Source organism: Dermacentor variabilis, chromosome 7, assembly GCF_050947875.1.
Source record: "Dermacentor variabilis isolate Ectoservices chromosome 7, ASM5094787v1, whole genome shotgun sequence".
NCBI lineage: Eukaryota > Metazoa > Arthropoda > Arachnida > Ixodida > Ixodidae > Dermacentor > Dermacentor variabilis.
Window position 1 is genome coordinate 161,328,732 of NC_134574.1, and position 24,880 is coordinate 161,353,611.

The window sequence follows — 24,880 nt, forward strand, 5'->3', positions numbered from 1 at the left end:
TGCTCAGAAGTTCAACAGAAATCATGTCATGCTAGGGTGATGTGTTACAATGTAATTAAAGCAGTTAGGTCAGGCTACGAAACGGTAAAATGTGAATCTAATGGTACACTTGGAAACAGTAAGCTTAGTATTGCTTGAGGCAAAAAAAAAAAAAGAATGGTTGCAAGAGGTTAAGGTAGTTTATGATTGTCACTGTCCAGTTCTGCATTTGGCATAACGCAATCCTCTGCAAATTGAGCAAGGAGCCATTCTTGCTTCTTTATGGCAGCAATGGCTGTTGTGGTGGGCTCTCACCTGGTTGAGAATTATATTATTTTATTTATTTATTTTGAATACTGGAGCCCTTCAAGAGCTATTGGCATTGTATGTCACTGCTATCAAATGCACAGGTTGGCATACAGGTCGAATGGTGGCACAAGGTTCAGACAGGTTAGTAGCAAAATCAAATTGCACAAGGCAGGGTGATCAGCTGTGTTCAGTACAAGTGGATCAGCTCTTGTTTGTTTTGCTGAATTGCCTGTAAAATTCCAGTTGCTTGTCTCAGAATCTTAGACACAATCTTGGACAGACACGGTGACATGAACGAAATAATTTTAGAGGTATATCACTAACTCGAGCAATGCACAATGCATCAGTCAGCTGTAATTATATCGAATTCTTCAGAAGCACGCACAAGCGTTAAACAGATTGCTTTGCCTTTTGTGCTTTTTCTGTCTTTTTCTTTTATTGGTGCACATGCACGTTCCGTTAGCATTTGCCCCTTGCACAATAAACATGGTCGAGAGTCAGCGCTGTCCATGTGTGCTTGCTTGTCTTTCGTGTTATTTCTTGAGCTGGAAAAAGGCTGTTTGAATGTGAATCAAGACCAACGAGCCCGACTTTCAGTTTCTTTAACGGTCAAAGTATAGCTCATGTAATGCATCGGGAAAAACAATGGAAGAAGTGAACCCGCTGTGTGACGAAATACTGACACCGAGTGCGAACAGCCAGCTGTCTATCTTCCAGTTCGTCTCAATAAGACACCTTACACATAATACCGAAGCTTGCAGCACAAATCCAGTCATAAGTGTTCAAATGTGTATGTGGCAAGTTTTAAATTTAATTATTTTCGTCAGCACTTTTTTTGATGCATTATCTTGGTGTGCACACTTGTGAGCATAGCACCTGAAGGGGTCGAAACCTGGAATTTTCATTGCCTAGTGCACAGCACTGTTAAACTGATAATAGTTGTTTCTATTGTTTTTACTCCATCTTTTCAGAACAGTTGAAAGGTCTCCCAGAATTTTTGTAAACATTAAATGTATACGAATTCGAAATAGATACAGTAGCGCACAAACCATATCTTTCATTCAGGATTGCTCCATTTTTTACTAGATTCTTTTGGCAGACTGTTAGAATTATTTTATAATGAAGCCATGCTATTAATTTAGGCCTGTTGCTTTTTGGCTTGAGTTTATCTAGTTATTCATGTACAAGTATACTTAAGGGTCTGAGAAGATGCAGCAAATGTCACTGTCATTGAGCTGTGGATTCACACAGGGGTATGTGTGTTTTTGTGTTTTTCAGCTGGCAGCAATGGGGATGACCCAGATGTGATAGAATTCAAGAAAGACAAGCTCCTTGGAGCAGGTGAGGCAACCTGCTGACTCTAGTCTCGGTACAAAGACTACTTGCTGTCTTTTATTCTGGGTTTTTACTATAGCAGGCAGCTATATACTGTCAAACATTGACATAAGGAGCACGGGTATAATAAGTTATTCAGATGTACCAAACTAATTATAAAACATTTCTCGCTGATACCACCATGTTAAATCTATGCTTATAGGAAATATCAGATGTAACTAAGACATTTTTGTGTCGGATGTGACTTCGTTATAGTGGGTTTTCACTGCAGTAGCTTTAAGCTGAATTCGTGGCATTGATATGGTGTTGCCTTAGGAACTCTGGCGTTATTCTCTACCTTGAGTACTAAATAAGCCCTGTTGTAGCTTTGAGGGCTTTGTATTTGTAAAAACAAGCTGGAACGCATGTGAAACGTAATGATTCATTCCTGTTAAGATTACAAAATAATTTTTGTGCTTGAATCAGTGATAGCTTGAGCGAGTTGATAGTTATTCTAAATTGCATGTAGGAAGCAAGCTGCCACACATTAGATCATCATCATCATCAGCCTATTTTATGTCCACTGCAGGGCGAAGGCCTCTCTCTGCGATCTCCAATTACCCCTGTTCTGCACCAACCAATTCCAACTAGCGCCCGCGAATTTCCTATGTGCCAACAAATGTGTGTGTAGACTAATCTATACTTGTGTATTACTCTGAAAAAAAAATTTACACCCTTTGGGCCTTATCTTGTTCCGCAACAATAATCGTCATCGGTCTTGCCCACATATTTAATACTGCAAGCCTGGTACAGAACTTCCAAGACATAAATGGCTTGCGCGTTATCAGCGTGACACAGCATTCTCGACAGGAAAGTAGCGAGCACAGAGTCTTCAAGAAAGGAAATGCAAACAAGGCAGAAGACGGTTATTGTTGTGGGACAAGATAAGCCCCAAAGGGTGCAAACTTCTTTTAAGAGTGTAGGAATCCCTATAATGTGACTCGCAACACCACGATAGGCAGGACTTGCAGTGGCACAAAGCCATGCAGGAGGCACGTGATGGGATACTTTTATTGTTGGTCGCATCAAGCACATATTCAAGCAGAAGAGCCACACCAAGTTTGTCTTCGAAGCAAAACAACCTGAAACAAACTAAGGGCAGAGACTCGGACAACATGAGTGCTGAGTCTTTGTGCTTTCTCCATTTTGCACTGTTTGATTTCAAAGATATATTAACCTACGAACATGGCCAGCTTGCTCTTTTGACCAAGTCTGTGTTGCACAAGCTCGGGTCAAAGGAGCCTTTGCTTTGTTGCTGCATTTGGTTGCTGTGGCCTACGTAATTGCCTTGGGTGTCCTTAGCAGAGTGGTCTAGATAATTATATTTAACTACAGTTATAAACAAACAAGATGGAGGTCGAGGATTTACTGCTAGTGACTGCGTGTGACTGCCATCTGATGGTGGTTTCAAGAGCTAGGCTCAATTTTATTCACATGTAGTCTTAGCCACCGAAAGTTGTCCAATAAGAGCATCTGTGCTTTTTTAGAAACTAGTTATGAAATGTAGAATCTAAGACCTAACTTAACCCAACAACAGAGTTTGAAGCTGTAAGTATAACTTCGCTTTATGTAAGTAACTTATGTAAGTCACTTCACTGTCTATCCTGAAGCTGTTGCAATAAGTTGCACTTTTGCTGTCCAGCCAAATTGCAACTTTTTAACCAAATTGCAAGCAATAAGTTGCACCCAATGTGTCATCCGACAGAGACACATGCCCGTAGCTACACGTTTTTTCCCCTCCTAGCATGATGTGAGCACCGCTTAAGTAAAAGCCTACAATAATCAACTCGTTTTGTGGGGCAAAATGCAAGAACGCCTGTGTACTGTGCGTTGGGTGCTCGTTAAAGAATCCCCGGTGATCAAAGTAAATCCAGAGTCCCTCCACTATGGTATGCCTCATAATCAGATTGGGGTTTTGGCACATAAAATCACAGAATAAAAGTAAGGATAATGAATAGACTTTATTATTTTCTCATTCAGCAGTGACCGCTGTCCTGTTTGTTTGCAGGTTCTTACGAAGGAACACCGCTGTTCTTTTCACATGTTCACGGCATTGTCTGCATTCGTTCAGTCCATGCACCTGCGCAGGATGCAAGGTTTGTTTGACCTTGGTGTTCTTAACCTTCATGATTTTTACCTCATTCTTTCAATCCTTCTCTTTGGGTGATCACCTTCTCAGCAGTATTGCTGCTGAATGAGGCATCACATGTTCAATCCCCAGTGACTGTAATGCCCCAAAATATGTAAATATGTTAATGGTTGCTGTTCTACTATTGTGGATAAGTTTGCAAATTTCATTGCTAGCCATGTCAACTGTTTCCCAGTTGAACTGCAATGCAGAAATGACAGATCACCTTCATAAGCATGATATACTACACTGGGCAGTTGCACAGAATTGTCAGTTATCTCCTCCCCGTCCACATCTTGCCTCGTATTGTATGGCCCACTCTTGAACGGAATATCCACTAGTAATTAATATTCAAACCAACAGAACTTGAACGTATCAACTTTATAGGAGATTAAGTGCCTAATGTGCTGTGTTAGGTAGGCCTATATTGGTTAAAAATGATCGCCAAGAACTTGTCAAAATTGAGCTGTAATCTGCCCTGAAATGCCAATTTTGGATTTCCCCTAATCTAGGATCATATTGCACATGCATTCTGGGACCCCTGGAGCACATTATGTAATGGCACTTGCCAAGCAATCTTGCCCCGACTGATAATAGTTTGATCATTATTTATTCATTTATTACAGCCGTACTGTGGAACTTTTGCTTCAAGATCATGGTTCTACCGATGATAAAATGGAGGTCAGTACTGCAAGCCCAGCTTCTTATTTCTAGTGCAGCTGTGTGGCTTGAAGGGGATGTTCCAGTCCCTCTCGAGTTCTGGCTAGATTATGCAATGTCTTCGCTAACCATTACGCTGTACAGAATTCCTACAATTAAGCATCTAGTGTATCAAGTTCAATTTTCTGTCATTTTTTGAAAAATTTGGTGCCCCGTGCTCCTGTGCAGTTTTCCTTACACTTGTCTGCTTCGTTCCAGGTGGCAAGTGTCGATGAAAGCAATTTCGCCAAGCTGCGTTCAGCATTTGTACTGTTTTGCAAGAGTGAAATGGTAAGTGTTGTTACATGTGCACATCTCTTCACTAATTTTCACTACTTTTCACTACTTCACTACTTTTGTGCCTTGGTACTAGTGGCTGCTGAACACCTTTGAAGGCACGCAATAAAAATAGCTTAAGTGATAACTTAATGCTCCTCCAAAATGTCCACAGATAAGTTCTGCTCTGTGTGATGCACTCAAGGAACAATAAGCATTTGTTGCATAGATTGTGACTATTATTCCAGTTGATATGACAACAGAGCACACGTGTGCTGATCTTATCTGTCAGCTGCCACGTACAAATTCTCCATTGCTTCATGCATTTCGCTGTGCTTTACCTTCTTTTTGCATCTTGAGGTCTGCAGCAGAAAATCTCCTCAAAGTCCTTCTTGCCTGTTGAGATTGATTGAGGCCTGTTTACTTCTTAGGAGACTATGCAAGGGAAAATTGACATCCACCCAATTTGTAGCATGTACCTAGGAAGGAAATCCACACGGGTTTCTCAGAAAGAAAGCTTTGCAGTTGTGGAAAATTTTGAATTTTCCTTAATCTGTGAAGCTCTCTTTCTGAGAGATCTCTATGGGTTTGCTTTCGAGCTTCGGGCTACAAGTTGCGTGGATGTCAATTTTCCTGTTCATGGACTCTCCTCCACCTTGCGGGCTTCTGCAGAACTGATTTGTCTATGGAGATTAGTCGGCCGCCTTCAACACTGAAAGTTCTCTTGAAAACTTAGTGTTTGTAGTGCAAATAGACAGGACATGAATGTGCACAAGGAATGCTAATGCCTGTGGTGTCCGGTCTTCTGTTCAATGTGTTTGTGTTATTCACGCTACAATGGTTTCACTGAGTATCAACCAACCTGTCCAAGAACAAGTTATCTTAATTCACATAAGCGTTGACTACCAAATGGTTATTTATGAAATGTCAAAAAAACTTTATTACACGCAGACAAGTGATCAGAACAACATGTCTGCGTGTATGAAGTTTATACTTCACAAAAACAGCTGTAACAAAGACTTGGATAAAGAAATTAAGGTAGGTTCACACACAAGCACTGTTTTTGTCTAATATGAACATACACCAGCTTGCAATCAAGTTTCACTGCTACTGCTGTATAAAGTTTGTTTGATAGTTTATAAATAAGCATGACCTAAATCTTAGGATATGCAGTATGGTGCATTTGCCCACACACTGCAAAGCCTGCTTGTGTGAAACTCATTTTGGCGAGATAAAGAATCTCGACAGAAGAAAAGCTCAGACTGCTCTGTATCACTTATACAGCTCTAGCTGTATAAGTGATACATCGCTTCTGTTATAACAATTAGAGACAAAATTGTTCGACTGCTGTTTGAAGTAGTGTGATTAGCTTGTGCATGCATGTTGTATTCACGTGTGTATTAATGGGTCAGCACCTTAAATAAATCAATTGTAAGTGCCACCCGTGTTGACGTCAATGTGCCTTCGTTTTTGTGTCTGTCCTCCTTGTGGCAAATACGAGGACAAATCAGAAAGTCTTTGCCACTATTTTTTATTAGCCAAAATAAGGTACGTACAGGTAATTACAAATATACATACTATTCAATGTACCTTACACTATTTTTCCATGTAGTCCCCGCACCGGTTCAGAAATCTGTCCCATCACAGTCGTCACTCAGCGACGCACGCGGCCTCTCCAGATGCTCATTGTCGTGCTAGTCTTCACGGCCTTTTTGCGAACTCACAACACCACCACCTCGCACTTCTCAAAGCGAGGCACCTTTCCTCATACGTGGGCTGCATTTCACTGCGGATTTCGATGTGCGTTTGTCCCTTGCTCATTAGGAAACAAATCACACTTCATTGCTCGTTTGCCGTGGATGTGTGAAGCACAACCGCCATCTCCAGCAACTGACAGCAGCGCCGTGCTGTGGAGCTACCGGTAGATAAGATTGGGCCAGTCCAAGAAAGGTCCACCGCTGGGAATGCATATGTTGACTTCGCATTTACAGCCATAATTTGGCTAAAGAAATAGGGACAAAGACTTTCTCATTCACCCTTGTATGTCTTTCAGCTTTCTAAGTAAACGGTTTGAAGTTAGTGCTCACATACATCATTTGTGTGCATTTATATCCCATCTATTCTTGTTGCAAATATACCCGTTCTTCGAGAAAAATTTATGAGCTAGCCCATGACCAAGTACTTCTGTACATTGCAGCTCAGGAGCGAAGCAATCATTGACGAAATCTTCCTGGGCCGCACGGAACCGTCCAGCGAGCCAGACTCTGCACTGGACACGTGTGTCTCTCGCTTGGGCTATCGGCTTGTCGATGATGTGCCAGCTTTGGATCCTCGGTGGGCACACCAGCACGCACCAGGAGGCCTTGGATCGTCGTCTCTGTCGCTCCTCATCCACCACCAGCTTGAAGACAAGCTGCGCGCCCACCAGCTGCTCCTCAGTTTCCTCAAGGGCGTGAGCCTGTGGCCACGGGTGTGTACCAGACCAGAAGCACCACCTGGTGTTTGGGCACGCAGATGTTTCGAATGTCTTACCATGGTTATTGAATCATTCGTCAATCTGAGAACATACTGCCAACTTTGAAAGGAATTGCAGTTCATTTGCATTAATGCAAACTTTAGCAGGGGGGTTTGGCTTAGTTAGCGGTGATGCATAATTACCTTTTGGGGTAAACACGGGGAAGGCGGGAGATGGAAATTCAAGATGATGAGCAAAACGAGAACAAGGTAAAAGCGGGAGCCAACATTTCGACAAGCGGGCTTGTCTTTTTCAAGGCGACATATGCTTTCCTCGGCGCAGTACACATAGGTAGGGTTCTTCTAAAAGGGAGAGGGGGTAAGAAGAGTGGGTATGGCAGCAACCGAAGGTGTGTTAGCGGCGAGGGTGTAGAATTGAGAATAAAGGAGTGCTGTGCACAAGGTTGGTGACATAGCCGTGTGCACAGCATCCCTTTATCATCTGCTTCGCTGGAGGTCGTGGGCTATTGTGTCTGTGAAAAAGGTAATAAAAGGAGCGGAAGAAAACGGTGCTTGTGAAAAGAAAAAGCTTAAATGGAATAAATATGTAAATAAAGGAAATGAAAGGGAGGGGGAAAAAAACACTAAGCAACCAAACTGAGTGTTGTTGCCTATAGCTTGAAATTTATCATAGCAAATAGATTCTAAAGCTCCCTTTGAAATGTTTATGCATATTGGTTGCAATGTCTTGAACTTATGGATGAAGTATGATTCTCAATATTTTTTCTCATTCAGAACGGAAATCGTCCCACTTTTACCTTGTTCTCGTTTTTCTCATCTATTTTGCGATAGGTGCGCAACCTTCCTACCCTACTCGTCTGCACAAATACATGCACTACTCGCACACATACAGAGTGTACATGTATATGCCTCACATTGTGCAAATAAGTAATCATGCAAATGCCTTTTCATTTGGTTTGTGGGTTTTTTGGTAGCTTCTCGCATTTTTGTCAGTTTTACATGTCTTATTATGTTGAACTGTTCGGGCTGGTATCAGTTCTGTTAAAGTCATCGTTACCAATTGTTTTTGTTTCACGGAACTGTGTGAAATGTGATCCAAGGCAGAAGCTGTGATTTAACGGGTCAGCAGAGATTCACAGAAGGCTCGTTCTTATGCCTCCATGTTTAAAAGCTTGATAAGGTGCATGCCGTAAAGCTGAGGTGAGATCTTTAGGAGAACACTAGTGGGAGCATAATGAGATGCCATGGTACCAGGATTTTGGGTGTTGTACTGACATTGTTTCATTTCACGTGCAGCTTTATGCCGTCACTGTGCGTGGATCACCGATGGCCACCAACTTGCTGCTGCAGGAGCAGGCTGAAAAGCTAGTCGCTGCCATGCAGCTGCGCTCACTCCATGCCCAGTGAGTAACGAGCCACAGCGTTTTTCAATTGAACATTTCAGTGTTGGGTTGTTCAAACGCACTGGCACAGTTTGCACCATTTGTAGTTTCCTTGCTTTTTGGTCACATATTTTTGTCCAGTGCACATTTGCCTGCATTGTTTGTTTCTGTGCCGGCTTTGTCTTCGTAAGAGCACATTGTTGGCATGTAAAAGGGTGGCTCAGAAATAATGCGTTCTTACCTACTTAACATGACCACAAGTCTAACTGAAATGAAACTTGTTGAGGTACTAGAGATCAATAAAAAGAACATATTGTTACAGTTACGACACGACTTGACACTGCATAGAGCAACCACTGCAAAGATCTTTGAAAACTGAATAGGATGAGTGCATGTGCAGTAGAAATTCACTGGCACATTTTTCTAGTAGTACAGTGATACCTCGTTAAACCTGAGATGGCCAGAGCTCAAAAAAAAGTATGTACTAAACGGTAGTACTGCTTGACCGAAATACCACGAGATCACCCACTTACCTGTCAAAAACGGAACTCAGAGAGAGTGCGATGAAAGGGGAAAAAACATGCAATGTTTATTCACTTCGCGCGACAAAAGTTATTTTCATTTGATGCCACGGCGGCCTAGCAGCGACGACAGCAGCCTCAAACTTACTGAAGCTGCGAGCCAGCTCTTCAGCCTGCCCTCTCTTCTCGGCAAACACTCGTATGGCAGATTCTTCATTGGCGTTCTCCGTGCACGTGCGCGGTAGCACTGCAGAAGTCGTGGGGCGCCTTTTTCATTGAGGGGTGCTGTTCTCATCGCGACGATTGCATTCAGGAGGCTGACGTAATGTGTAGCTTCTACTCTTGCCAGGCCTGAATCGCCCGTGCTGTTCCTTTCCGTGTCGTCCTCATCACTGTCGCTAGTCGACACTTCGGCCACAACAGAGGCAACGATGGCGAAAAGTTGAATCTCGTAGCCGACATCTTTTCGCGGTCGCAGCAGTGCTGCCGAGCAACTTCTTTGCATTCCAAATGCCACACACTGTAGTCAACAGTAGATCCCTGTCGCGTGCCATCGTCGACTTCGTGTCACATTCAATAGCACGAACGATGTCTAATTTTCCTTCTGTGCTGAGCACCTGGCATCTTTTTTATTCGAGCTTCGGCATGATGTGAGTCCTCGCTAGCATGACACCACAACGCTCTCTGGCACGGCGTTGAAGTGATGTTGATGTGGCTTCACGCGCAAACACGCAGGGCGCTTGGAGGCCGTTGTTGCGATCTCTGAGGCTTATTGTTCTGCCAGGCCGCCCGATGGAGACGACGCACCGCCATGTTTGCACGACGAAAAGTGGAAACGTTACGTTTTAACCGATATGTATGCAATAAGCTGGTATGGTTTATGCGTATACAAAACACATTATGTTAAATGGTCGCTGAGTCAAGGATTTGACTTTACTACTTTTTAAACAAAGCGGTTTAACGAGGTTTTACTATATTGTCGTAGTATTGGCAGACGGCAAGCGCTGGGAATGCAGTAATAGGAATCTGTGGGCCATGCAAGTGCAAAGTAGCTCTGTGGACAGCTTGAAAACCAGCAACACATCAATGGGTTTCTGCTGTATTTACAGAATGTCTGCATGCGGAAGAAGGGTATTGCATGCCGCTATTTGTGTACTCGTAGAATTGCAGATTGTACTCAATGAGTCCAGGAGCTATGACAGTGGAGAATCTGTAAGTTTTTGTCTTCTAAAGTGCAGTTGTGGCAAAAAGAATATGCAGGGAGTTCTGCGTACTACTTTCTGTTGGCTTCACTGTGAATTATTTGGGAAGGGCTACATGTCGCTTTGGAGCTTTTCCAAGGCTGTTTTTTTTTTTCTGTGTGTCAGTTGTGGATCCTAGGCACTCTGTCACCATCTTTCTCATTTCACTTCCACCCCATTCCAAGAAAATTCTCCCTGGTATAATTTTTTCTTTAGAACTCTGGTGAAGACTGCACCATGGCCAAAACATTAGCAAGTAAATGTGCTGCCATTCTATTTCTCTTGGCCAAGAACAGTGCATGTCAATAATGATTGTTTGGCCATTGTAATTCCTTCGCTTGCACACACTTTTGTTCCAGGTTCAGTGCCGTGATCGATGCTGGCATCAAGCGTGTAATCGAGGCACGTAGGGTCTCTGCATCTGGACGACTGACAGCAACGGACCACTTTTACCAGCAGGTAAAAGGCCTTGTCTCAGTCCTGTAGCTCTGCGTCACTGGTCAGACATATTCAAATAGCTGCGAAGTAGTTCAGTTCTGTTCATGAGCTGCAGAAGACAGTGGAATTGCAGACTTCAGTCATTGGCCATCTTTTGGACTGCTCTTCCCACCCTGCTAAGAAACACTTGTCTCACAACACCACATTACCACACCTCTTGCGGAATTCTTCTGGACTGCGCTCATCATGGTGCCACTACCTGTCAGAAGCGGGGGTACACCAGAGCCGCCCACCTTACTAGTACTATCTGTTGATCTGTTATTCACCAGACTCCACAACATGAATGCCTGCTGGAGTTCATGGACTTCAATGAACATAACAAACCATACATGTACATGAAAGATGCTTCACTTGTTCTATGCCAGAAGGTGAACTCTTGAATGAAAAAAAAAAGAAGTGAAGGAACGAAACACTGCCTGGTTTCAGAAAAATTGGCAGTTGTCAAAGTTTATACAACTCTGTGTAGTTTGGCTAAAACTCTTACAGTCCAGTATACATACCTTGTACGTTGTAGATCAAACTTTTTCAGTTCTTGGAAGATGACTTAAAGTAATTCATCCCCGCAGGGGCGTCTGCGTAAGCAGGCGTTTGGTGTGTTGCGACACCACGTACCCGAGCACACGAGGGTTGGACCCTCCCGCGTGTAGCCTTGCGCGGCTTAGCCGTGTCTGGGGAAAGGGGGATCCTGGAGGTTGAGCCGATGCCGGGTGTTCGGACCTTTAAGGCCCCCCGGTGGAGGCAACACGCCTCTTTGGCCTCCGCTTCACGTAGACGGCACCCCCGGACTGACCCACCCGGGGGAAATCGGTAGTTGCCTTTTCCTGTCTCTCACTCTCCCTCCAACCTTCGTCTTTCCCTCACTTTCCATCTTTCCTGTCTTCTCCTAGCTTCCGCTCACTTCCAATTTTCCAGGCAGCAAGGGTTAACCTTGTGTGAATAGCCAACCTAGGTTATCTCATATTTGGTTATAGTGATAACGTACAGCTGGCGCATACAGGACCTGCTTTTTACAGTCCCTGTAGCGTCCCCTTGTAGGGCTCCACGGTGGGTGGTTGGCGTTATTGCCGAAAATTCAATCCCTTTATGGCAACCTCTTTCCCTCCGCTTCCTGATCGCCCTCAGAAAAGAGGGCGCACCGAAGATGTATTTCAGTTTTTTGGACGACAAAGACCCAACTTCCCACGATTTCACGTCGTTCATTCAGAAATGCCAGATAAACAAGTACGCACAATCTCCCCATTTCTAGTTTCTAAGTCTTTAACTGAGGCTCTTGGTCCAGGTTACAAGGCATCAAGGATGGCAAGTGGAGATCTCCTTTTGGAGCTCCGTGACCTGAAACAATACGAAAAGCTACCTAATCTAGTGTCTTTTGGTGACTTTCAAGTGACAGTGACTCCACACCGCACTATGAACACTACACGCGGCGTTGTCTCAGATGATGACCTGCTTCAGCTGACAGAGGCAGAGCTCCTAGAGGGCTTCAATGAGCAAAATGTTGTTAATGTGAAAAGAATAAAGATACGGCGCGACGGTAAAGAAATTGCAACCAAACACCTAATTCTCACTTTCAATTCAAGTGTCCTGCCCGAATCAATCGAGGCCGGGTACATAAAGCTCCGTGTCAGGCCTTACGTGCCTAATCCACTCCGATGTTTCAAATGCCAGCGCTTCGGCCACAGCTCGCAGAGCTGCCGAGGCCGCCAAACTTGTGCTAAATGCAGTGCCAAAGAACACACCACTGAAACCTGTGAGAACCCTCTCCGCTGTGTAAACTGCGATGGGGAGCACGCCGCGTACTCGCGGTCGTGCCCATCCTGGAAGAAAGAAAAGGAAATTGTTACAATTAAAGTCAAGGAAAATATCACTTTCAAAGAGGCACGCAGGCGGGTTTCATACCTGCCCAAGAAAAGCTTTGCCGAAGTGGCGCGTCAGGGGGCAGCGTCACAACGGCCTCCGACGGCTGTCCGACCCACAAGCAGTGAGTCGGCAGTTACGCCGTCTGCCCCTGCGGCGGTTGCAGCTAGCGCTGCTCCGTCAACCGTGGAGAAGGGACCATCGATCCCGAAGGTGGGCGCAGCCGAGGCTGCCTCAACCTCCCAGGTCCCTTCCAGCGCTGGCAACGGCCGGCGCAGCCAAATCCCCCAGGGTGCCCCAACGAACTCCGGGCTGGTGGGCGCAGCGGTCTTGCCCTCCAAGGCGGGACTCTCTCTGATAACTTCTCGCTCGCAGGAGCACGTGTCCGGCGCCTCACAAGAGGCAATGGACACACCTATCCCCACGGCGCGCCAAGCGCCTAAGGAGCGGCGAGGCTCCCTCGAACGCTCCAGAAAGAGCAAAACTCCCGTTACAGGGCCTCGAACGGGCTCTGTAATTTGATCACTGTAATTTCCATAATCACTACTTCTGTTTCTGTACACACAGCACATATTAACTCCCAATATGGATACACAAATAATTCAATGGAACGTCAGAGGTCTTCTCAGAAACCTTGATGATGTGCAGGAACTTATACAAAAACACAATCCAAAAGTGCTGTGTTTACAGGAAACACATTTAAAAAACAAACACACAAACTTTCTTCGACAGTATCTAACTTTTCGCAAAGATCGCGATGATGCCGTCGCATCATCGGGCGGTGTTGCCATAGTCACTCATAGAAATATAGCGTGCCAACCTTTACAGCTACAAACGCCCCTTGAAGCAGTGGCGGTTCGAGCGGTCCTACTAAACAAACTCATCACCATTTGCTCGCTTTACATACCCCCGCATTACCAACTAAACAAACATGAATTTCAGTCCTTGATCGATCAATTGCCAGAACCCTATGTTGTTCTTGGCGATCTCAATGCGCACAGCAGCCTGTGGGGAGACTCTCGTATCGATGCGCGAGGTCGCCTCGTTGAACAATTTCTTTTTTCGTCCGGTGCGTGTCTGCTGAATAAGAAGACACCCACATATTATTCTCTCGCAAACAGAACATTTTCTTCAATTGACCTCAGCCTAGTTTCCCCTTGTATACTGTCTGAACTCGAATGGGAAGTCACCAAGAATCCTTACGGAAGCGACCACTTCCCCATACTGCTAAAAACACATAAAGAAAAAGAATGTCTACCACAGGCTCCTAGGTGGAAGATCGATACAGCCGACTGGGAGAAGTTCCGAAACTTAACTAATATCTCATGGAATGACATGTCTTGTTTAGGAATTGATGCTGCTGTGCAGTATCTTACAGCCTTCATTATAGATATTGCATCTAAATGCGTATCAGAAGTAAATGGCTTGGCATGTAAACGGCGGGTCCCGTGGTGGAACGAAGACTGCAGGATCGCTCGTAAGAAACAAAACAAAGCGTGGGGGTTGCTACGCGCTTCTCCCACTGCAGAGAATCTAGTCAACTTTAAGCAAGTAAAATCCCAAGGCAGACGAACCCGCCGACAGGCCAGAAGAGAAAGCTGGCACAAGTTTTTATCGAGTATTAACTCGTTTAGGGATGAGGCCAAAGCCTGGAACAGAGTAAATAGGATTAGAGGGCGGGAAACACATTCGCTCCCCCTGGTAAACACACAGGGCGATACACTGCAAGACCAGGCAGACTCACTTGGAGAATATTTTGAGAGCGTGTCAAGTCAAACAAATTATACACAATCCTTTCTCAAATACAAACAAACAGAAGAACGTAAGCCATTAACAAGAAAAGGTCGAGAGAATGAGCCGTACAACCGTCCTTTTTGTATTGCGGAATTGAGGGCTGCCTTGAGCGCATGCAACAGCTCCGCACCAGGATCTGATAGAATCATGTATGAAATGCTCAAACACTTACACAATGACACGCAGGATACACTACTCACACTTTTCAACACCATTTGGGATGCAGGGTACCTTCCAACTGCATGGAAGGAAGCCATTGTGGTCCCTGTTTTGAAACAAGGCAAGGACCCTTCCTCAGTGGCAAGTTACCGCCCGATAGCCCTCACAAGTTGCATCTGTAAGGTGTTTGAAAAAATGATTAATCGGCGACTCATTCATTTCCTTGAACTGAGCAAAATCTTTGATCCCTATCAGTGCGGCTTCCGAGAAGGGCGCTCCACAACTGACCATCTTGTACGTGTCGAAGCACATATCCGGGACGCATTTGTACACAAACAATTCTTCTTATCCATATTCCTCGATATGGAGAAGGCGTACGATACGACGTGGCGTTACGGAATCTTAAGAGACTTGTCAGAAATGGGCATCCACGGTAATATGCATAATATAATAGAAAGCTATCTGTCAAATCGTACCTTCCGGGTAAAAGTCGGCAATGCATTCTCACGCCCTTTTACGCAAGAAACGGGTGTACCCCAAGGAGGCGTGCTGAGCTGCACGCTCTTTATCGTGAAGATGAACACGCTTCGTGTTTCATTACCACCCGCCATCTTTTACTCTGTCTACGTGGACGACATTCAAATAGCTTTCAAATCGTGTAACCTCGCAGTCTGCGAGAGACAGGTACAGCATTGCCTGAACAAAGTCTCAGTGTGGGCAGACAAGAATGGATTTAAGATCAATCCTAACAAAAGCTCTTGCGTTCTTTTTACAAGAAAGAGAGGCCTGGTTCCGGATCCTTCCTTAGAACTGTGTGGACAACAAATACCCGTAAACAAAGAGCACAAATTTCTAGGTGTTATATTAGACTACAGACTCACTTTCGTCCCCCACATTAAACATATTAAAGAAAAATGTCTGAAAACAATGAACCTAATGAAACTTCTATCCCATACATCGTGGGGTAGTGACAGGAAGTGCTTAATTAATCTCTATAAGAGCCTGATCCGTTCACGATTAGATTATGGTGCCGTGATCTATCATTCTGCCACTCCAAGTGCGCTAAAGATGCTAGACCCTGTTCACCATCTAGGTATCCGTTTAGCCACAGGAGCTTTCAGAACGAGTCCCGTACAAAGTTTATATGCAGAATCGAATGAATGGTCACTTCATATCCAGAGAACGTACATCAGCCAAACATATTTTCTGAAAGTCCACTCCAATCCTGAACATCCCTGTTTTAACACCGTTAATGACATGACATATGCTACACTCTTTCGCAATCGTCCCTCCGTAAGACAGCCTTTCTCGCTGCGTGTGAGGGAGCTTAGTGATGAAATGCATGTCCCACTCCTCGAGTTCCGCCTAATGCCTCCAGCTAAGCTGCTGCCTCCTTGGGAGTGGCAGATGATACAATGCGACATATCTTTCATGCAGGTTACAAAACACGCTCCAGAGATTGAAATCCAGATGCATTTCCAGGAACTGCAATACAAACACTCCTGTACGGAGTTTTACACAGACGCATCGAAGTCACGCGAGGGGGTGTCATATGCAGCCGTCGGTCCATCCTTCTCGGAATCCGATTTACTGCATCCGGAAACTAGTATCTTCACGGCTGAGGCGTACGCAATATTGTCGACCGTGAAGCATATAAGGAAATCAAAACTCAAAAAGTCAGTTATATATACGGACTCCCTTAGTGTTGTGAAGTCTTTGATGTCGTTCTGTAAGCACAAAAATCCTATAATAATTGAACTCTATTCCGTCTTATGCAAAGCATATGTATCTAACCAGGATGTGGTTATATGCTGGGTGCCTGGCCATAGGGGCATCCAGGGTAACGTTCTAGCAGACCAGATGGCCACATCAATTGCATCACACACTGTTAATTCTACTGCTGCAGTCCCTGTCACAGACCTGAAACCCTTCTTAAGAAGGAAATTGCGAAACTACTGGCAACGATTGTGGGACCTGGAAACAAATAATAAGTTGCATTTAATAAAGCCACAATTAGGTTTCTGGCCTCCTGTAACAAAATCACGCCGGACAGATGTCCTATTCTGTCGCCTCAGAATAGGACACACATTTGGCACACATAACTTTTTACTCACTGAAAATGATCCTCCAACCTGCGGTAGATGCGGGGAGAGGCTGACCGTCCTCCACGTCCTCCTGGAGTGTCGGGCAGCCGAATCTGAAAGAAGGAAACATTTTTCCCTAGCATACCGGCAGCACATCCCCCTACATCCCGTAATGCTACTCGGCCCAGAACCTTTATTTGACACCAACACAGTACTAAATTTCCTGAAAGATGTCGTCCTGCATGTTTTTAGCCCCACATGTTCGTAGCGGGTCCTCTCTTCAGAGGATGCCGCTGCGATATCTCTTTAGTATAGCACATGCCTCTAGGCCCTTGTCTTTCAAGGGCTCTGGCGAGGCAGCAGTGCTCCAAGTAATTTTAACATCCTACATATTTTTGATTGTGCATCATTCTACTACGATGGATTTTAATGTTCACAGTAATCGTCATTAGTCATCGCCATAATTTTATAGCACGTAGATTTTACGCACTTTACAGCGACAATTTTAGGCCACTTTACAGCCAAGTCACATCTCCATAATACATCGTCAACATCACTACTTGTCATGGCGCTCTTTGGCCAAACCTGGCCCTTGCGCCATTAAACACTACATATCATCAAAGTAATTCATAGCAGTGAGGGAAAGTGGTCGAAAGAGAGTTTTTAAGATTGATTTGTCATGCTAACTTTTGCTAACCAATTAGGATAATGGATATTTAATTGGTTGCTCGTCTCATTTCCACTAAAAGTTCCAGGTCCAAATGTGTGCTCCAGTCCAGGCCACATGGAAATTCGGTCGTGCAGAAGTGCAGAAGCACAATGATGTGTCACGCTACAGTATCATTGATCGAATTATCTTCAATCTCAACAACCCCACAAATGCAACAAGCGATCGGACAATTTGACAATCACCTCATCGAAATTGGCAAGCCCGGGTATGCTTATAATAAGTGCAACTGGTCCCTGTGCTACCCAACTAAGTGTAGCTGCTCATGGACTGAGAAAGAACTGCAGGCTTGCCACTCCGAATATAGACGGATGACCCTTAGAGCACTTATTGACCTCCTTAGTTACAGGCTTCAACTCGTATTTCTTCCCCGATTCCACTGCACTGTGGAACACTATAGTCGAATACAACTCAAGTCTGCAATGAAGCCCCGCCCACGCCTTCAGAACCGCCAGCCATTGTTCCTTCACGAGGCTGCAAACAGTTCGTACTTCAAACTTTCCCTGTTAGCTAAATAAGGTGGTAACCACAAAAACAAAATTATAAGCACGTAATTTTGTACGTTTTCAATCGTCTATTATAGCGGAACGGCGAAAGCCTAACTCCTTATTGAATTGAAATAAAACGCTTGCTTCGCTGCAACTATATATTGCCAAGTTTCACTTCAGTTGGCAGTGAAGTTTCGGGAGTAAAACGGGGTCAGCAGTGAAATTAGCTGTACTACGGACTTTTGAAGAGTGAAATGCTCAGACTCCATGCACTTTGTCCATGTCTGTTGCACACCTCATCGCTTCTGCCAACGAAAAGAACAGCAGACGCTCCAGAGTTATCAAGTACAATGCTTTTTCGAAATGGTCACATGACAACGTTTTTTTCTGCTTCTGTGATTGGCTGGCGGAGCAACAACCTGGCGTAGCTCGTGTGCCTTTGTTGCCAAGTGCTGTTTTTTTTTTAAGTTGTATCCTACTATAGCACCTATCAAGCAAAATGGACACTGCACTCCAGTAATGCTCTACTGCTATTTGTATGACAGCAATTTGCTTGAAAAGTGCATTCACACTGCAATACATTCAAGAGCATGTTCAAGCCGCCTGTTTGCAAATATTTGGTCTAGATTTAAATTATCTCATTACAAAAGTAGGGACAACTGGTCGGAACATTTTTTGGGGTTAGTTGGTTCGGGATTAGGATATGTAATTACCACACGAATGCGAAGAAAGGTACAGCGCACAAGTAGGCACATAGAAGTAGTGTAAGCACTATTCTTTCTGGGACCTGTGCACCTCTAACCACAACTATATCTTGCCACATTTTTTTTTTTTTTTTCAGTTGTGCGTACGCTACTTCTATTTCTATGTCTTCTTATGTGCTTTATCTTTGTTCGCATTGGCACAGTAATTCCCTACAAACAACTGCTAACATGCTGAAAAACAATGGTATGAATGCACTGAAACATTAGAGAATTTTAGTGCGTCCAGTCTACTGGCAAGCGCGGGCAGTTTGCCAGTTTAGCGGGGGTGTAAACGTGATCGGCCAGATTGGTAGCACCAGCTGGTGGCGCAAAGCTCAACCACGCAAACACAAAGCTACTGAATATAGAGCTGTATAGAGCACAGAGCTGTCCAGAATATACAATTACTATATTCTGTTTAGCTGCTGGTGTGAATTTTCGACAGCGGCTTAATCGTGTTCACAGTTACGCCGCAAAGTTTTAGCTCTGTGTTTGTCTGGTTGAATTCTACACCACCAGGCGGCTTCCCCGCTCTGGCTGCTCACACTTACGCCCCCGCAAATCCGGCAATCTGCCAAAACCGCCCCTGTTTGCTGGAATAACGGACAGGCTAAAAGTCTCTATTGTTCTGACAGTTGTGCCCTCACAAGTTGGTGCACTTTCTCATTGATCATTGCCTTTCCTTATTGCACAGGTCTCAGAACTTGACAAAATTTTTCCTGCCCTTGTTGAAGAGGAGGAAGCTGAGCTGAACAAGGGAATATCTCCCAAAGATGAGTTTGCACTGATCACCGAAGTGAACACAATCTTTGTGGTGAGTTTGTTTTCTTTATGCTAGTCCATTCGCGTTGCCTTTCAGCAATATTCGCTGGCATGTGTTCATTTACTGATCACATGATGTGCAGTTCCTTTTGTACATAATTCTTTAGTAATTTTTTTATAAAGTCAGGCATCATGACATCATTTCCTTGTTCCTAGCTTTCACCTCCTGCCTTGGAGGGGCTGATCCTCTTGCCCTGTTCTTGTCATTCCTGTTATTGTACACTGTATTTTTTTAGCATAACAGACACTGAAATTTAAATAAATTAACAATAAATTGAGGGTGCAAGCTATACTAGAATTTTGTCTTGAACTGCCGCAGCTTTGTGGCAATGCAGTGCATTGCTGTGAAGCTATGCTTAACTATAAATTATTGTTTCCCGTAACTGCACCACATATTGACAGAGCACAGCAGTGTAAGTGGGAGGTCTGAATGGACAGAAAAAAATTGTTTGGGGAGCTTTGCCTCATGCTGAATGTAGTAGTGGGTTTGTTTCCACAAAAACTTGTGCCTTGTTCAGTGCTGTCATTCGCATTGGGTTATATGCAACTTCTTGTTTTTTCAAGAGTTCTAATTGGGAGAGAAGGTTAAGTCTTGGGTTAAATTATGACTGGGATTTGTTACAATAAAGCTTTGTATACTGTTCAGGATTGTCATTTTCATGAGTTGCAGGCAACAACATGTGCTTGTTTCTTTTTCCTTTTTTATGTGTTGGAATTGGGAGAGAAAAGTAAATCTTAGGTTGAAGTGTGGACTGTTGTGTATAGCCACTGTTTTATGGAAAACTCTCATTCTCGTCTGCTGCCACACCCATTTCAGAAAGTCTTGCAAGAGGTGTGCCTGTTCAGGGAGAAAGAGCAGCTCGTTTACGAAGCTGCCCGAGAAATTTCCCTGGAGTTTCGGCCGTGGACGTCGGCACTTCGAGCTGTCCTTTGCAAGCAGGTGTGTACATTTCTGACTCGGTTTATGGCACTGCTTTTGGGACTAGCTCGATTCTTTAATAGCTGAAGCATATATGCAAATAGGTGCTTTGGCTAGAAATACTCCTAAGTTTAGGACTACCGCATCATATATTGCAGCAATGGTAGGGTAATGAAATTAAACCATGGGGCGAAGCTGTCTTGTGGAAGTTGTGCAGGTTGTGGGTTCGCATCTCCCACTCTCCCCCTTGTCTCACATATTGAGTCTAATTCATTATAAAAAAGTATTCCCGCTAATTGAGAAGAACCACAGCTTTCCCTGTGCTTTCCTTTCCTTCAGTACCTGTCGCCCTTCAGCACATTACCCTTAGCACAGCAGGTCCTTTCATACACTACGTAGCAGCATTCATGACAGTCATCCTCATTTCATCGTATACCTTGCGTCCTGCACACCATTTTCAACCATGAGCAATTAGCGACAACATGCTTGTATTCCTGTCCTCTCTTTTCGCTCCACTTGCAGCACAGCATGACGGCCATAGGCGCAGTTCCACTGGCCGATGACGCTGCATCCCGTGGAAGGGTGTTCCAGCAGCTCTGTGACCTGGCAGACCTTGTGCTCAACGGCTACAAGATCCAGCTGGACTCGCTCGGCCATGACCCAGCAGTGTACGAGGCACTCGAGCTGCAATACCAACAGGACAGGAAACGCCTCATTGCACCTCTCAGTGGGTGCTCTTCAATGTCACTTCGTTTTGCACTTAGTATTTCACGTCATTTGATGTTACCCGTATAGCTTAAAATCTACTGCTCGCTTGACCTGTAATTCCCATCCAGGATAGACAGTGGAGCTGTCCCATCTGTTGTGTAAAGTAAATGCGATATACATCACTAGTTGAAGAATTACAGTACGGCAGTTTCTAGGCAGGGTGTTTCAAAAGTGCAGTTGAAATTCCTCGAAGATAGGGCAGGTGTCGTAATTAAGCGATTGCCTTAGCTTTCACCACAGAGGCATGTGTGTTGAAATTGCTAGAGGTAGTAATTATACTAATTATAAAATTTAGCCCAATTATCTTTTTAGCCGAATGAGTCGCATGATTTATGTTAATACAAGACATAATCTGCCTGTCATCTGCAGCATTTTTGAATACTTGCTAACTTAACACTGCATGTATTATCTCTGCTTTATTCATACTTATAAAATTTCCAACTTCTGTTGAAAAGATTTAAGCATGTACTTACAATGCTACCTGTTTCATTTGACTTCGGTTTTATAATGTCTTTAATATGTATATACCATATCTATTAGATTATAAGGTGAGGGTGCAGTTGGGGGACCTAAGAAAAAGAATTTAAGTATGTAGGTATGTATGGTATAGAGTAGCCGACAAATTATTCAGACTTCGCAGGGATTGCCCAATATACCGAATATAATCAGAAGACCCCCTTTCACAGCAATGCGGCGCGGGCTGCCGTAAACATTTACTGCTAAATTTTTGAAATTCTCAGTGCAGGTTATACGCGTAGAAATACGGTACTGCTGCACCTGCCGAGGGTTATTAGGTGTTAAAATTTACACTGCCATCTAAAATTTGGATCGCCGGAGTTGTGTGGGCTGCTGCCGCATTGTTCAGTTAAGTAATACGCCTGTCACACGGATGCGGCTAAAGTCCTTTTAACTCCCTTCAACCAAGGACGTCTTTATCTCGAGGGAGATGCGCGCCGTGTCACACGGCAGTCCTTTAGCAAAGGAAGCTTAAGGAAGTTCCTAGCGAAAGGAGATGGAAGATCTCACTTGCAGACTGAAGGGAGTACTCTTGTTCCCAGCGTGCTTGAATTTCGAATCAAGAAATCACCCCCATTTTTATTAATTTCCCTTTTACCAGCAATTATAACTGTTTTTATTGCATATAATATACTATTTGAGCACCGACAAAGATATTTGAGTTGAGCAGCTACATTCGACTCTCGAACCTGGCGTTCTCGGAATGGCTGCATAATAATTGCTGCATAAATAATTGTATTTTGTAAGTAAAGAGAAGTAACCAAAACTTTTTAGCAATATATAACGTGTTTATTTCATGACTGCGTACGAGGTGAGCAGCGCCTAATGGGCCCCCAGCGGCAGCTTTCAAAAGCTCGCTTATAGGCCTTGTGACACGCAGCTAACTTCTTTGAGGTGAAACTCCCTTGTGGTCCTTTAAGAGAAGGAAGTTTGAAGGAGGTCCGAGTTGCCCGTGTGACACGGGTATTACTCTATCTAACAGTCTCGCATATAACGTGTGTGTGTGTGGGGGGGGGGGGTTGACTTCAAGTCTAAGGATTTGGGGATAAAAATGTCACCTTATATTTCAATAGGTACTGTAATTTGAAAGAGTTCGAGAGAGGGGAATAAAACTGTTGCTACTTTTCTAAAGGAAGGACCTACAGCTATTGCAACTGGTTTTTCAGTAATGCTTAGAGGCAAACCGTGGTCTGTCTATTCATTGCAGTCAAGGCCACCCAGTACGAGAGGGCAGCAGCACTGGCGGAGAAGTACTATGATTTTTCATCCCTGGTTGAAATTTGCGAGACCACCAAGAACAAGGACAAGCTGCAGAACTACATGATCCAGTTTGCTGATCAGGTGTGCAAAATTGTCTTGCTTGTGCTGGTATACTCCGTTTTGTAGTTAGCAGGACAATGCTGCTGAAGCTATGCAAATACAGTGGTCAAGCAAGTCTCACTCAATGCATTTTGAAGTGCAATTGGAATGCTAAAAAATATTTGACCCACATTTTTAAAGACAGAGCAACATTTTTAATTGCTTCATGGTTATGCATTAAGTTGCAAGAAACTATTCGAAGAATTGTAAAAAAGCATTTTCAGCTTCGTTGCCTTAGCTAAAATGGCACCACAAAGCCACTGATCTCGGAGTCAGTGAAAGGCGCTTGCTCGAAAAGCAAAGTTTGGGAACCCAAAAAATCCTGTGGTCAACATAGGTCTAAATTTCCTTGGGTCAACATAAGTCTGTCTTTGATCTGCAGTGCTCCCTGTACGGAATGACTGCTTTAAATAGTATTACAACTACAACTTGCAAACATCAGGTTGCATCAAATCATATATTATTTACATACTATTACATATATTATCACATACTAAATACAGTAGACTTCTATAATTTCAACTCCAATTAATTAGATTTTTGGTTTAATTCGATCCTGGCTGATGGTCCCCTCTGGCGCCCATGCACTTCCATGGCCCAAATTTTCATTACTTTAATCCTAAAATTAGCCTTTGCCAGTTAATTCGACCTTGACAAGTCAGTATGCAAGAAAGTGACAACTGTGGTAACCCCAATAGCAACCTCTTTAGTGGCAGCATGTCTTAGTGGTGCTTAAGGAACTGAATGCTTGAACACACATCATTTCTCTTAGAAAATGGCTATTTTCGGCCTGACCTAGGAAGATTTCCTAGCAGTAACAGTAGCTCACATTTGGCTGATTATAATATTTACCCGACTCTTAACGCGTACATATATTTTTCTTTTTTCCCAAGAAAAGAGTTTGGAGGGCGCTTAAGCTTCACTTTTAAGAGTGAAGCATTCAAAGATCGCTGACTGCTTCTCATGCTTCCCAGCAACTGGAGCGTATGTAACTGTAGTGTTTACCAGTAAACGCTGGCCGTGAATGCTATGCACAAAAGCGGGCTTTCTGGTAGAAACGCGGCCTCAGGCGTGGGCCGCAATGCGACGGAGGCGAGCACCAGCTGGAGGTATTGCAAGGAACAGGGTGCACCGCTCCATGGGCCCCGAGACACCCACCCGCCGGGTCGCACAAATGGCGGACACCGCGGCTGGTTTGTGAATGGTATAAACGCTGGAAAAGGGGTTTCTATGAGTTTTTGCATAACAGAATTATGTTTTCACGTATAGTCAAATTACAATCTGAGAGCTGCCATGTTTGTAGGTTGTGTGTAAGTCATAGTTTACGTTTTTTACACTTATTTTAGCTTGAGGAATTCATTTAGTTCAGTAAATTCCTTGCGTAACTTGGAGGGCCTAGGTATGGGTGTTTCGAAAAGCTTTTCACCGAAACGACGTCTGACGCCGACACTGGATTTTCTGCGACACGAGCTCCTTAACGCTATCGTGCCCACACAAGATTTTCTGCAACACGGCGCCCTTAACGCTCTCGCGTAGCTCGTGAATTGGAGCTGCTAAGTTGGAGTTTGTGAGGAGCTAATTCCTTCCACGTGGTCTCCTCCCGAAATATCTGGATACAGTGCGAGTTCTTGTGTTCCAGCCACGTGTCCATCCATTTGGTGAGCTGCCCTCGTGGCTTTTTTTTTCTGTTTTTTTCTGTGTTTAGCTGAGGCTTTTAGCTTTTACACTCGTGCAGTGTTAGCTTCACTTTGGCTTGTGTGGACTC

General features: G+C 44.1%; 1 protein-coding gene across 1 annotated transcript in view; it reads left to right on the forward strand.

Annotated features, from left to right (window-relative positions):
• Nup133 (nuclear pore complex protein Nup133) overlaps positions 1-24,880 on the forward strand; it is a 54,388-nt gene that overhangs the window by 14,560 nt on the left and 14,948 nt on the right. Inside the window, exons 13-23 of the mRNA XM_075699943.1 lie at positions 1,567-1,629; positions 3,671-3,758; positions 4,417-4,471; positions 4,709-4,780; positions 6,963-7,235; positions 8,537-8,643; positions 10,744-10,843; positions 19,426-19,545; positions 20,371-20,493; positions 20,995-21,199; positions 22,964-23,097. Coding sequence (XP_075556058.1) covers positions 1,567-1,629; positions 3,671-3,758; positions 4,417-4,471; positions 4,709-4,780; positions 6,963-7,235; positions 8,537-8,643; positions 10,744-10,843; positions 19,426-19,545; positions 20,371-20,493; positions 20,995-21,199; positions 22,964-23,097 — 1,340 coding nt within the window. The remainder of the gene's footprint in view (positions 1-1,566; positions 1,630-3,670; positions 3,759-4,416; positions 4,472-4,708; positions 4,781-6,962; positions 7,236-8,536; positions 8,644-10,743; positions 10,844-19,425; positions 19,546-20,370; positions 20,494-20,994; positions 21,200-22,963; positions 23,098-24,880) is intronic.